Source organism: Channa argus, chromosome 16 (genome assembly GCF_033026475.1).
Source record: "Channa argus isolate prfri chromosome 16, Channa argus male v1.0, whole genome shotgun sequence".
Taxonomy (NCBI): domain Eukaryota; kingdom Metazoa; phylum Chordata; class Actinopteri; order Anabantiformes; family Channidae; genus Channa; species Channa argus.
This window is the reverse complement of record NC_090212.1, coordinates 14,291,653-14,307,208: the sequence shown is the minus strand read 5'-3', so window position 1 is coordinate 14,307,208 and position 15,556 is coordinate 14,291,653. Positions and strand designations below refer to the sequence as shown.

Sequence of the window (15,556 nt, the reverse complement as noted above, 5' to 3'; positions counted from 1 at the left end):
GTGTATCATGCATCCAAAACCCAACCTCAGAAGTAAACTGAGCAATGAGCAGTGTCAAGCTTTCAACATATTTATTGGGCAATCTCTCTTCAGACTATTATTGAGACTGGTAGTGCTATATAGCAAGTCAGTTCAGTGTTTTGCCTCTTTCATCAGAGCAAATAACCGGCCAATGTTTCCCTGGAGGGACTTAACTGCCTAAAATCCCAATTCACTATCAGGAAACAGCTAATGCCCTTTTAACCCTCTCTGCCTGTGTGTGTGTTTTCTATGTTTACCTATGCATTATTTCCCCTCCTGCACACTGTCTCTTTTTCTCTCCACCTGGAAAAAGTGACTCATTACTGTCCAAATGTTTGCTTATGTGGGGGGAGCACAGAAGGGCAGTTCAGGGTTTCTACAGAGTCTACAGAGCCTACAGAGCGGAATATCCAACACCTTCTAGTTGATGTCTCGGTAACCTCAATCATAGCAGCAAAACATTCTCTTTCAGAACAAACATATACTCAATAGACAAGCCTGTGTAAATCAAAGTGCATTGTCTAACAGCAAAGCATAAATTATAGTCTCTGAAGACTCAGCAAACCTTTTCACTTGGAAATTCTTAAGATGAACAATTTCGACATGCTGTACCAGATGGTTGAGCAGCTTGCTGTAGCATAGAAACACACATCCAGACAAACTGTAATACGATCTCAAGGAAGCTTCAAGGGCTGTGTAATAAGGACATCCATATTTGACTGTTGGTGTACTAGTTGCCAAGTGTGGCTCATGTATTTATTTATTTATTTTGCCTGCATGGATTAGATACTGGTTCATCTAATGAGTTTTAGCTTTTGTTCTTGGTGATGGTAAATAAACTTGAACTACTGCGTGGCAATGATGCCCTACAAAGGCTAAAAGTAGGGAATCATGAACATTCTTATATATTAGAATAAAAGGCTGCTGCCTAATAGGCAGCTAGGATTTGTTTAGTCTTTGTCATGCATTTAACATCATGGCCTTTTCAATTTAGCCAGTACATCTGCTACAGAACAACTGGCCCTCTTCTTATCATGATAAATAATGTTGGCTTGAATGTTTATCTTTTCCCTCTGCAACATATTAATGATCAGCTGCAAAAAAACCCAGAGGCAAAAAAAAAACAGAAGCAAATAAGACTTGAACTATTTCAGATGAGTCCGTGGTGTCCAAGTCAGTTCATAACGTAGACCAAGCTCATAATAAAAGCCAAATCTATCAGGAGAGAAGTCCTGTAGGGACTCAATGACTCATAATCAAAGGAAACAATAGACAGACAAAATCAGTGATGCACATAGTTCAGCTGCCTCTTTTTGCTTTTTGTGTGAATTCTCAGGGGACAGATTCTGTTGGCATGGGTGTGGAAACTAAAGATGGTTGTCAACATATTTAAACCAGCTGTTAGAAAATCTTCAGGTAGTGTAGGCTTATTGAAAGAAGTCATTACAATATGTTAATCGATTTTCAATGGTAACACTGGGAAAGGCCCATGTTCCCAGAGAAGCTGACGCGGTTTTGACTCTTATAGACAGGGTCACACAGCCATATACCATTTTGTCTTTGCCACGATTTTGACTGTAATTTGTCTATAATGTGAGACTATCATGAGTCTAGAAACCTGTTTGTATTGTAGACCTGTTTAAACAATTGATTCAAAATAGTAAAGCTACTTAAGTTTTTATGGAGATCTTGGGAAATGTCCTAGTTTCCTTTCATTTAGTGATATGATATGATAGTGACAACAGACTAGCCTAATGGTGGCATTATTTTGCACAAAAAAAAAAAGGTGGCAGATTCAGAATGTCTGTGAGGGAGGGGTGAAAAAACTTTATTGTATTTGCTTAGTTGAGTGTTTACTGTACTTGTGAAGGCACTTTGTTGCATTTAGTCCACTGCAGGGGCCCATTTGAGCACTCTTAATGTGTTCATTCTTCTGTGGGGGCACATTTAAGGGCTCCAAACATGTTTATTTAATGTGGGGGGCACCTTTGAGGACTCATAATGTGATTTCTCTATTGTGGGGGCACCTTAGAGGGCACAATGACATTTTTAGTTTATTCTTATGGGAAACTGCTCCAACCACTTAAGTCTGCCCATCATAAAAACCGTTCCTACTTTCGGTACTGTATGAGTATATCCTTTAATTATTTATGATTATATATTGTAATTCCAAAAAGTTAAACGTTTAAAGACTAAATACTCATTTAAAAATAAGTTTTACGTTAAATTACAGCAATATAATTGTCATCCAATACTGGGCCTGTTTTAGTTGGAACCCAATTTTGCGGTGTTTTGCAGAGCAGGAAAAAAGAGGAAAGACATCCACACCCACTCTCTTTCTTTACAATTTCTTTGAATGCTAACAACATGTAATGAAAATGTGCAAATAACGTTCAAGAATTTAACTATGGACTATACACATTTGTCCAACATTATAATTTCTAACATTTATCCTGAGAATTGTCTTCTTCGCGTGTTTTGAAAGAAGTTCCCAAAGCACGGGGATGTGAGGAGCTACGTGTGGAGAGTCATTGTCTGTGATTGGTGGGCGGGTTTGTGCGTCTGGGAACCTGCTACTGGTTTCCCATCCGCACACACTCGCTGAGCTGCAACCAGACAGGCGGACGGCATCTCCGCAGAAGCTGTAGCGCATGCAGCGCAAACAAACCATCCCGACGCCGCTTAGAAACCAATAACTCTCTCACAAGTCAAAGTCGACGCGATGTTAACCACGAAATGCCACCATTTGGCGTGAGGAAAGAGCCAACATTTAGAAAGAGGCTGCTGACGGAAGTGGGCGAAGTGTGACAGTAGCTGGAGGAATTAACAGGACTGTTGACTGCACGTGGAAAGCATCGCCGAAACACTGCTGTGAGTAAACGTTACGCTGCCTTCTCAGTAAGGAAATGTTATATAAATGTCAATAGTTTTATATGAGGAAAGGGGTTAATATGTGTTCCATAACTATATATTAAACAGTTGTTTTCGCGTTAACTGGAGATTAACTTCAGCCACAGGGAGTGCGCGCGTGCGTGCAGCTCATTAAACAGTAAACGCACGTGCTGGTGTTAAACCGTAAAATTATGTACTGAATTTAACAGGGTTTTTTAAAACCATTTGTTTTATGACCAAACGCTGTTTTCTACATGCTATTTTTGCGCGTTCGAAAGCACATGGGATTTTTTGGGATTGTGTTTGTTTTGACAAAACTACAACAATTTGCCCTGTATGGTGTCCATGGAGGTGAAGCTCCCTGTGTTCTTAATGTGAGGCTGTTGTCACGGTGTGTTGAAAAGAAACCAAAACAAACAACAACAACAAAAAGCATCACTCCGAAAGCCTTAAATTGCCCAATATTTGATCCAAACAACTTTGTTCCCCGTCTTTTTGCATTTCTCGGAATTGCAAATATTCCAGTGAATTTGGGTGTTGTCCAACCTCAGTAGCTGAGTATTACTAATGGGCTGTGCTACTTTCTTTTTTGCTCATAAAGCAACATGAGACTTGATATTGTGACATAATGCCAATATCATATTACTCTTACTTAACATTAACCGATTATCATAGAATCATAAATGAATAATTTTGAGTATTAGTCACTGGTCTTACAACCAACCTTAAAACAGATATTTGTTTCTTTGTTTTAAAATTATTGTTAAGCATATTTGGCCCAAGACATAGGCAACTCAGCAGCTGCCCACAGACTAAGCAGTCCTATTCCATTTGATATAAACGATCAAATGATAAATGGATTCTGTTAAAAGTGAGGCTGCCCTTAATTTGGCATTATTCAAAAGGCTCAGAAAAGACTTTATGAGCCAAAGGGGTTAGTCCGAGGAGCATGTAAGACTGTAAGATATTTCAACATGTGAATGTCACTAAAATTAGATCTCCAGTGTGGCCAAATGTAAAGCAATTTACTTTAAGTGATTGTGCTGGATCTTTGCTAAGTCAAAGATAAGAAAAAGGTAGTTGTGTTTAAATACCACTATATCTGAAGAACAATTACCAGATCTCTCTACTGCTATACCGCAGTGGCAGGCAGGGACCTAGAAGATTATTTGGTTCACATTAGCTGTGAGATACTGATCGTATCCTTTTGCCTCTCAATGGCATTATCTAACTTACTTAAAAAAAAAAAAAAAGTTTCCTCTTTTCTATGCAGGCGTCCAGAGCTTAATTTGTCATGGTCCTAAAAGCTAAGCTCATAAAGACATGACAAGTCCTGTTTCTTAAATAAAATTCTACACTAAAAACTGGAACAAAAACCTGCCTAAAAGACAGATTTGCAGTCTGGAAAGAGTCTGAATCACTGAAGCTGCAGTCACATTACATTTATAAAAATAATGAAACTATTTGATTTCACTTTTAGCTGGTTCTGCTCCAAGGTTGTAGTCAGATTCACAGACACATAAACCTAAGCCCTGCATTGCTTCCTGGAATGTATGTAAACATTGGTACCATATTGAAGCAGAGAAGACGCCTGTAATCAAATAAAAATAATTGTGGGACGTTCTTTTATTTTTTATTTTTTGGTTTTGTTGTGGGGGTAGGCGGGGTAAAAGCAGAGGTGTTTCATTATAACATTTATGACTGGCAACCAATTTTAGTGAACTTTATAATAGAGACCTGATAATGTAATTGTACAAAAATGGTTTGCCTACAATTACTGAGAATCTGGATCGTTGGGCTGCTAGACATGGAGTGAATTTGGGTGGAATGCCATCGATTGATGCCAGAAAATGTGCATTAATATAAGCTTTGCCCATTGGCATGTAGAATGAACTTTTTCTGATATAGGGATTTGGTCCTACATTGCTTTGACAGTTACCTGATGTCCTGCCCTTTTGCTTGTTTTAACATTGTATTAGAAAATTAGAGCTGTTGGTCTTTTCTACTTTCTCCAAGGTTATTTTAAAATCCTATTGACCTAATGTTTTACCTTCCACCCTTAGGAAAAAAGAGCAAAATACTGGTAAAATTATGGACTGTTTCGCCAATGTCTGTCTTGTGGAATACCACGGTTTTCTCAGTGTGCCCTCAAATGATTTGTTGTGCAAGATAATAAGTTTTGATGTTATTGGCCTTTTTCAACAAACATGATATTATAAAATGACCTGTGACTGAAAAGTTTTGAATGCATATGTCAAAACGGAGTATTGTCTCCTTTTTTTTTTTTTTTTTTTTTTTGTAAATCAGTGCGGTACTAACATGAGATTACATTTTCATACATCACAGGCATTACACAACAAAACCAGCTGGGTGGACTGTGTAATTTGGCAATTATACCAAGATGTGTAACATTCACCATATGTGCATGTGGTGATGTTGGATACGGCTCTGTTTAATTGACACTCTAAGTTGACATTACACTGAAGATTTACTCGGTAAAGATATTTGAAGTTTTGGAAGATTTCTTTATCAAAACAAATTAAGACCTTGTACAAAGTCAAGTGAAAATAAAAGATGAGCCTGAGAGACTGCAGATGAGATGAAGTATTTCATTTCAGACTTCTCTTTCAAAGAAATAAGACACAATTCTTTCTTTACACACAAATCAAATGTGAGTGGAAGGAACTGATACAAGGGATACATTCTGGCAGAGGGTTATATAATCTTTTTATATTGTGTATCATATGAGAACCCATGTTTTCCATTGTAGTTCTGTAAATCCCACAACTGCAAATTAAGTCTTAAACATTGTTTTTACTATACTTCTCAAATGGTAGTTGACCAGTAATTCCTGTCTTGCTATAAGCAAAAATGTCCTAACATACCAGTCCAGTGCACCACTGTGTACTGAATGTGTTTATTTTACGTTTGCCATATGATACTATACTGAGACGTCAAACAATGTCGTAATCATAAAATAACACCTTTCTTTACATGAATGGAGATCTAGTTTTTCCCCCTTTTCCCCCAGATTTGATTACACATAATTAAATAATACTAATAATAGGAATTTACTTTATATAGATTTAAGTGAATTTCATGCTTCAGGAACCCCACTGGGGCTGTGATTGTAGGCATAGCGATCATGCAAAAACCATTTGTCCAATTGGTCAGTGCACTTGTCAGGATTGTCAAATGCAAAAAGAACCATAAATGTGTTGCTTGTGTTGTTGGTTACTGCTATTATTGTTTGCGCTGGGTTTGGCAAAACTGTTAAAGATGCAGAAGGAATTTTCAGTTTTCCTATATTCAGCAGCATGTCAGGTATGCAAGAATAAAGATAAGGAACAAAAAGTGTTTTCTTATGCTTATCAGCTTTTCTCTGGTTTATGTGAACACATGCATGTTTGTATGGCTGCCCCCTAGCTCTTACCTTAACTTAATTCTAACCCAGTCTTAACACCAGACCTTAACCACTAGTGTCCAAAATCTCCTTACTTGTATGGTCCTTCTGAACCAAATCATTCTCTCGCACGAAACCTATGTGTAAATGTTAATGGTCTGAACATATATACCGCCTTTCTACCTATTGGTACTCAAAGCGCTTTACGCTGCTTCTCATTCACCCATGTGCACTCACAATCACACACACTCGCACACCAATGAGGGAGCTGCTATGCAGCTGGCCCACACGGACCGGGACTAACTAAGTTGGAATTTATTGTCTTGCTCAAGGAAATTTTGACAAGTGACCAGAGGAGCCGGGGATCAAACCAACAACTGTGGGATTGATGGACGCCACAGTCACCCTTTCTCACTTATTTTAGTAGTCCTTAAATCTGCCTTTTCTCTAGGTTCATATCTATACTGCACCTCATAAAAATAATTTATGTCACTGACTTTTGAAGGATCACTATAAAAAAAATTCTCAGGTCTTCTGCTTAAATGTTAATTACATTAGCAGCAGAATAGTTGTATTTAAGAGAACCTCTTGGATATATTTTTAGCCTGTGTCAGCTGTTGTGATATGGTTTTAAGCTATGACTTAAAAGGAGATTAAAGACAAACCTTCGTATCATCCACCTTTTTCTTAGGTCACGTTCCTCTGCTTTTGCTGTTACTTCTACTATGGAAGGTTTGCATGAGCCTGTGTTTGTCAGCCTGGACAGCAGGACTGTGTTGATACTTAAAGAAGTTGCTGTGCAACTCGATCAAAGACCTCAGTCTGATGGTGTCCCAGGAGAGTCATGAGCAGTGACTGAACAGATTTCACATTAACACACTGAGCAAAAGGGAAGCAAGGGAATGAACAGGAACAGTGCTACTGATTAGACGGATTGGAAATACACAGTCACAGTTAAGCCACAGCTTGGAAATGGGATGATAAGTAGCTATGAAATATGTACATCATTTTCACTGCCTCAGCTCCTCCAGTAGAACTGCTCAGCCATACGCCGTGAGTATTACATAAAACTGCTCAAAGTTAAACCTTTAGCTGTGCACTGTAGATGTCTACATTTCACTGTATGGATACTCCTCATCCATTTCCTCATTGTTTTTTTTCTTTAAACCCCCCTATCCCTCTTTCCCATCATGCTTCATTGGGAACCCTAAAGGGGGATAGGCACTTCCCTTTTGCTTGTTGACAGCTTGCAGGGAGATGTGACCAGCCTTACTTCTCAGCTGGACTATGGTGGAAATGAGGGAGAGATGCTAAGGATTAGGGCTTCCACAGTAAGAAACTCTGCTCATCTTATTTAGTGACATAGAGTGTGGAGACTAGCTACAGCATGGAATAGATATAGCGGACATGAATATATAAGAACTTGTGTAAATAAGTGACAGATGTGTACAGTACTATGTATATCTAGGTTGGTAATGCTATCACCAAGAACTATGAAATATTTTTGTGCGATCATTCAGCACGTCAGTAAGTAAAAATAATAAATTCATCACTCATGTGGTATTCAAATTGTGTAAAAGGTTTCAGAGCTCCAATGCACACAAAAGTCCAAACTACCATCTGTGGGGAAAACATGCTGGTTACCTAAAACTACAGAATAATGAAAAACGATCAGAGTACTTGAAGTTCGCTTTGCAGTTAGACTGGTATAATCCATGGTTGTTTGAGCTTTGTGTGTATGGCACACAGAGATCAAAGTACAGCTTTGCACAGTTTTATGGTGTCTACTTCAGGTACACGGCCTGAGTTCAAAGAGAGAACCTGGTATAAAATAACAACTTTATGTTTGCAATCGAGCATATTATGATTGGGTCTCTGGAGTGGTTAGTGCTACTTCCTCACAGCTAGAAGGCCCCCGGTTCCAATCTACCTGCCAACAGTGGCTTTCTGTGTAGAGTTTGCATGTTCTCGCTTTGCTTGCGTAGATTGCTTACATGTATTCTGGTTTCCTCCCACAGTCCCACAGGTTAAGATAGTGAATGGATGAATATAAGTGTGTTTCTCAAAGTGTTTTTTTTTTTTAAGGAAAGTATTGCCATTGGTTTTGGTAATGGTTAAGTTTAGCATCACTGAAAGATCTAAAAGAGAATGAATGGAATGGACAAGTATATTCCAGAAGGCTATAAACTGGCTCATACAGATACAAGTGCACAAAATAAGTATGAAACTGCCACTAAATTCCACAGAACTAATACAATCAACAAAAGACGAAGAAGCTTTCGGATATGGTACTAGCAGGAAGAATTAGGACAATTTAATAAATTGCTGTATAATGCAGCAGTGTTATTAAGCTTTAATTTTCCATTGCTGGTAAAGTGTTCCTTCTGGCTGATGTAATCCTACTTACACAACCAGCAGTCAACAATGGTAGCCTTTTATCCACTATGTTTTTGTGTGTGCACGGGGGGGGGCCTGTGTTCTGGGGGGGGGTGGCTCATGCACTTTTTACCGGTCATGTAAAATTTCCACTCTTGCAGCAAAATAGTAACTATATCCTCTAAATCTTGCTGAACTCATTTTTTGGGGTGGTGTACTATAAGAACAGTGATAAGGCTGTTGCGTATTCGCAGACCATTCCGTATGTCTAGCTTTTTCTGTGTAGTAAATCATTCACTTGTTGAGACTGATGTATTTGTTTGTCAGGGGGCCTGTATGGTATGTGTTGTGAGAGCTTCTGCATCTCAAGTGTGGCTGAAAAAATGATTAAGTTCCATAGTTCTCATGAGAACATTTGGACATAATTAACCCACTTCTTTATGCCTGTATGTTTGCACTGAAGCACAGTTAAGCCAACTAAGCATTGTGTTCCACTGTTAGACCATTGCCATGTCTCTCTTGGCATATTCCCAGTCAGAAAGGAATGAATTCCCATGTAGTTGTCTGTAATAATAGTAACATGATTGCTGTTCTGTTTGTTTGTGAAACCAGTACTCTTAACAACTTCAACAGAACACATTTCATCTCTGAGTGGCAGTGCTTTCAAGGCGAACGTTGCAAATCATTTAGAGACCTGGGACTGAGACTGGCTAGAACAAAGTGAGACACAACCATTCTCCAATTACATTACATTTGATTGGTTGTGTATACTTTTTGAGACAGAGGGCCTGAGGCTGTGAACACAAAAAGAAATTAACTCATAACATTTTTAAATGTTTCTAACAGGATGATTTCTCCTGCTCATGTTGTTACCTAAGCTTCACTTAGGATGATTACATTTCTTTCCCCTATAACAATGTTTCCCAGTGTGGGGTAGAGAACTGATAAATAAGAAATGATAAAATAATTAATTCTATTAAATGTTTTTTTTTTCATTCTTCATATCCAATGTCCGCATCTTCCAAGTGCACATGACTTTATATTGACATGTCACAGGCAGAGAGTGTGTGTGGACCTTTTGTTCTGGTACTTTGTGGCTATGCAGACACTTGATTTTATTTGCTCATGTGAGACTTTGGCCTTAAGTTGTAAGGGTAGTGGCAATTGAAAAAGTAATTTTCTAAACTTTTTTTTTTTTAACTTTTGGAAAGAGAATTTTGTGTTTGCATATCTGGTCCATCTTTCTTGCTGAATTTAATTTGCCATTTTTCCATTCTTTCTTTTCCTCTCCAGTGAAGGGTGGATCTCGGTCTCTCTACTTTAACCCTTTGCAAGCTCCTTCACTCCTACTCACTTTAGAGATGAGTGCCAAGTTGGCAATCAACAAGGAGGTTTTCCTACCCCACGATGAGAAAATGCTTGTTGCTGTGCAGGTGAAGCGAAGGACCAAGAAGAAGATCCCCTTTCTGGCCACCGGTGGTCAGGGCGACTACATGACCTTCATCTGTGTCTCAGGTCAGAGAACTAATGACTTCTCGTCTGCATTGTTTGTCCTTAAGTGGCTTTATTCTCTGTTTCTGTGTTGGTTGTCCTCTTGGGCTTAAAGTCACATTTCAGCACGTCTCTGTTAATTGTCTCAGAAATGTTCACATTGATGAGCATGTTAACATTTCCTCTGCCAGTAGAATCACACGCCAAATCCATTTACTGCTAGGCCTTAGGTCAATTGCTCATAAATGGATTAGATTTAAACGAAAATTTAATAATTGTTTAATCAGAAATTGATGTTTATATCATTGTTTCCCCCCTATTAAAATGTTAGCTGACATTACAAAAAATATAAAGTTGCTTTGTGCCAGTTTGGAGGAATTTAATGTATCAGTACAGCACAAAGGTCAATACAGCTGTGGGTTTATTCAAGGTTGCTTTCCACTGGTCTTGCTGGTGAACGTCTCTCAGCCCTGAACACTTTGAAGACAGTTGTCAAGCACGAGTCACAGATTTGTGAGAACACACTGTTTTTCCAAGTTTGATATCCTTTGATGTGGAAATGAGTATTGCTTGATATTCACTTGTTGTAATGCCAATCTCATCAAAATGGCTCAAATGGCTTATTCAGACTGGTTAAAGTGGCAGAGTGCAAAGGGCTCAAGAGCAGTTCTTTAAATTAAGTTTACATGTGAGGTAGTAGGGGGTTATAGTTCTGCGCCTGTACAGTACAGTACTGAGGCCGAAGAGGGAAGGGGGGGCAAGTTCGGGAGCGAGTTCAGCTTCCTGACTGCCTGATGGATGAAGCTGTCCTTCAACCTGCTGGTCCTGGCCTGTAGGCTCCCCAGTCTCCTCCCTGATGGCAGCAGGCTGAAGAAGCTGTGTGACGGGTGAGTGGGATCACCCGCAATGCAGAGGGCTTTGCGGGGCTCTGCTTATTCTCAGTTTGCGGAGGAAGTAGAGATGCTGCTGTGATTTTTTTTTTTTTGGCTAGTACTGCAGTGTTGTCGGTCCAGGAGAGGTCCTCTGTGATGTGCACACCCAGGAACTTGGTGCTGCTCACCCTCTCCACATTAGCACCGTTGATGGTTAGAGGAGTGTGCTGGGTGAGCGCTCTCCTGAAGTCAACAACAATCTCTTTCGTCTTCTCCACGTGCAGAGAGAGATTGTTGTCACTGCACCACCCGGCCAGGTGTCTCACCTTGCTCCTGTAGTTTGTCTCATCGTTGTTGCTAATCAGACCAACCACAGTCATTCGCAAACTTAATGAAGAGGTTGGATTGTGTGATGGTGTGCAGTTATGGGTCAGCAGGGTGATGAGAAGGGGGCTCAGCACACATCCTTGGGGGGCCCCAGTGTTCAGTGTGATGGTGATGATATTGTATTTTTATTAGTATACTCATCATGCCCTTATTGTATAGTTGAATTGTATAGTGTATTTTATATTTTTATAATTATGCGATCTAGATCTTAGGCTCCACTGTTGGAACTAACTACCTGTAAGCACCATGGATCCGAGAGAAATGCAATTTCAGTTCCCTGTATGTACTGTACATGTGGAAGAACTGACAATAAAGCTTGACTCATAGAAGTGGACCAGTGAGGCTGTGGGGGAACTTCAGGAGTGTTTGGACTGTAAAAACTGATGTTTTTCGGTCTGCCGCTAACAGTCTGGATGAGTACATGGACACTGTGACGACATTAACTTCTGCGAAGACAGTGTCATTCTATCACGCACCAGGGGGAGTTATAACAATAACAAACCCTGGTCCACAGCTAATCTCAGATGGCTGAGGACAGAGAGAGTTGGAGGCAAAGACGAACACAGAGAGGCTACGTATAGATTTAGCAAGGAGGTGAGCAGAGCTAAATCAGTGCATGGTGAGAGAATGGAACAGGAATTCTCAGCCAATGACTCTGCCTCTGTCTGGAAAGGGCTGAAGGTAATGACGAACTATATACCTAGAGCCCCCAACCAACCACTGATCAGCAGCAGGACCCCATCAATGCCACACCTGGATTAACTGCACAGCCTCTCCTCTGCCCCTCACACCTCTCACCTTCAAAGAGGGAGATTTGATTAGACTGTTTAAATGGCTGAACCCTCGGAAAGGCACGGGCCCAAACTCGGTCTCTCCCTCCACCTTGAAACACTGTGCCAATCAGTTGTCTCTGGTGTTCAGACATTTTTAACACCTCCCTGGAGATCTGCCATGTGCCAGTCTGCTTTAAAACCTCAGTCATTGCACCAGCCCCTAAAAGGCAAAGATCATGAAACCTAATAAATCCAGAACCAAGTCGTTTTGAGTGCATTGTCTTGTCCCACCCCACCAAAGAAATTACAGACCCCCTTCTGCCCCCCCCTCCAGTTTGCCTACAGAGCCAACAGATCTAAAGAGTAAGCTGTAAATAAGGCCCTCCACTTAATCCTACTGCATCTGGAATCCCCAGTATACTGCTCTGCCTTCAATACAACTTTTCCACCTCTGCTCCAAAACAAGCTCTCACAGCTGAATGTGCCTGACTCCATATGCAGGTGGATTACGAACTTCCTGACAGGCTTCTTGAGCCTGGTTAAGCATGTGTCTGACTCAATGACCATCAGCACTGGATCCTTCCAAGGCTGCATTCTTTCTCCTCTGTTGTTCTCTGTTGGTCTTTCTGATGGAACCGAGTTGGCCTACAGGAGTGAGATGGACAGTCTTGTGTCATGGTGCAGCATGAACAACCTGGAGCTCAATGCTCTTAAGACCGTGGAGACCGATGGTAGATTTCAGGAAGGAGATCACCCAAGTGAGGAGCGTCCTCACGTGTGAAAACCAGCCTCGATTTCCGTGAACAATCAGCGCACACAGAAGGCACAATCACTCAACTACAACAGCAGTTGAGTGATAGAAATGTCATCAACACACCCACTCACTCGCTTTTAATCCTCCAGACGATCTGGGACAGAGCAGTGTTTCACTAAAGACATTTGCGTTCACACATAAACCCCCTCCTAAAAAAGTCAGGATAATGTCAGAAATCAAGTGCATGTGTTAAAGGGGCTTTAGTTATGTTGCATTTATTTAAGCCATCCAGGAATTGTTTTGAGATGTAAAAGTGTAGGTTCTTGTTAGTGTACTATATAACTAAACTATAAGTGTGAAACTATCCTGCTCCTGTTTCCCAGCATATTGGAGATACAAGGCTGGTGTGTGACTGTCATTGTTAAGCATGTGTGTAGCAAAGTGAAACCACTCTGTATGTATCTAACGGTGGGGGGATGGGCTCACTGATGGTCTCATGGTTACAGTTGAAAATAGTGGATGCCTCAGGGCGATACATAGAACTTATGTAATCTGTGGCATGTCACGGTTAAAGGAGGCCTAAAGTAATGAGTAGCTGTACAGTTGGGCTCACACAGTTGCAGACACTTCATTCTCAAGCAATGTTTGCTATAAGAGTGAAATACCAGGGCACCACTGCAGCTCTAATTCCAGAATCTGACAAAATATTAACAAAAACAAGGTATTTTTAACTAATGTGACAGATTTTTTATTTTTTTTACCTTGTTTTAGAAATTCAAATTGCTTCAGGAAAAGACTGATTTTGTTTAGTTTTAGGATAAAATTTGAATTTAATATTATTAAATTCTAAATAAGACTAACTGAATTTGATTAGTACAATTTGTGTACTTGAGTTTGTTTTGCCTTTTCTTCACCCTTTTCTGTGAGATTTCTAATATCTCAAATACACATAATCAATCACACAAAACTTCTCAAATGTAGACAAAAATGTATGTCAACAGTTTGCCAAAAATGCCAGGATGCCGTGTGACACATGGTTGTGGAGCAAAACCAGAAGCTAAACATAAACAAGTTGGTTAGTGAACTTTCTCTTTGATCACTGTGATTCAAGCAGTGCCTTTATGGTTGGACCTCAAGGCTGAAACACTGGACCGCCCACAGCATGTTAGAGATGTAAGGCCAGTTGAGCCAGATAAGACATTGAGTGTTAATTGAAGTAATCTTAACTGATGCTGCATTCATGTCAATGTTTTATCTTGAAAGGAAACTCTTTATAGGGCTGCCAACCAATTAAGAATTTTAATGTCTGTAGTTAATCGTGATTAATTGCACAACCACTTGGAACTTGCCGTAAAGGGAGTTTTTAGGGAAGGGAAGTTTTAATACTCTTATATGGACACATGGTACTGACTTGGTGAACCTAATGGACTGACAATTGAGTAAAACCTTTTTTATTTCTACAATAGCAATAGGTAGTCCTGATATTAATCACTGGGCAAAGTTTAAAATTATTATATAATTATCATCTTTTTTGATTAACACTACTTCACATTCCTAGTTATGTCAGTAATACATGTCTTGTGTTTATTGCTTTATTGATGCTTTATATTATATGAATTTCCATGTGGGAAGCTTGTGGGCATCCGTGCTTATGGGCATATTCATGCACTCTGTTTATGCAAGCATATTATTTTGTGGGTTGGCTTGAACATTTAATTGTATGTGCAGGCTGTGTTATGTATGTGTTATGCTGAGAAACCTATGGCAGTGTCTTGGTCGGAGTCTACATCTTTTTGTGGTGTTCACGGTCATGTTGTTTACTTTTAATGTTTACTCTTCTTTTTTATGTTGCCTGATTAACTGAAGGTTGATTAAAGCTGAACATAAAGCAGTAAGAATCACTTTAACATGATGCAGAGACCATTAATGAATATTTATAAAGGTCTAGTATTTTAAAATGTTAAAATGGCTTTAATGCTTATAGGGGTAATATAGTTCAAAATAAGAAAAAAAACAATGTGTTTCTCAATTAAAATGTTCTATGGAGTCCATAGAAGCATTCTTAATGGTGATTCTTACATCCAGAGTATTTTTCTAAAATGTTTTGCTCTAACACTGCAAAGCTTTGTTAGATTTATTTTTCCAAATGTGGGTTTTTTTTAGGCTTTGCAATAAAAACAAAACAACAGACGCCAAGACAAAAAAGAAATTCTGAAATAGATATTCAATATATTAGTCAGGTACTTTAATGGTGCTGGAGAAGAGATGACTAAAGATGGCAAAAAGTTTAAGGCAATAATTTATAATATAACATTTATGTTTATCTGCACAACATTTCTCCATGGTGTATATAATGAAGTTCAAAGTTACTAAATAGCAAAATCATCTGGTTTGGTTTAACTTTTGTGCTGCACCTAACTGGGAACTAATTCTAAGGATTCTGGGCAAATGTTTGTTAATAAGGTTTAGCCCAGCTTGAATGTGTGGGTGACTAGTATTCTGCTCTGAAGAATGTTGCCTTCTGTGGTTTTCTTTAGGCCTTCCATTATTTAGAGTAGAGACTATAGGGTAGAGACTTGCACAGGAC

The 15,556-nt window shown here is 39.4% G+C and overlaps 1 protein-coding gene across 2 annotated transcripts in view; it reads left to right on the top strand.

The window, feature by feature from the left end:
* The first annotated feature begins 2,602 nt into the window (after positions 1 to 2,602).
* stxbp6 (syntaxin binding protein 6 (amisyn)) overlaps positions 2,603 to 15,556 on the top strand; it is a 46,979-nt gene continuing 34,025 nt past the window's right edge. The window contains exons 1-2 of one of the 2 annotated variants that reach the window (XM_067479334.1): positions 2,603 to 2,892; positions 9,986 to 10,207. In XM_067479334.1, the coding sequence (XP_067335435.1) occupies positions 10,054 to 10,207 (154 nt within the window). In that variant the 5' untranslated portion in view covers positions 2,603 to 2,892; positions 9,986 to 10,053. The remainder of the gene's footprint in view (positions 2,893 to 9,985; positions 10,208 to 15,556) is intronic. The other variant, XM_067479335.1, reaches the window with a different exon arrangement.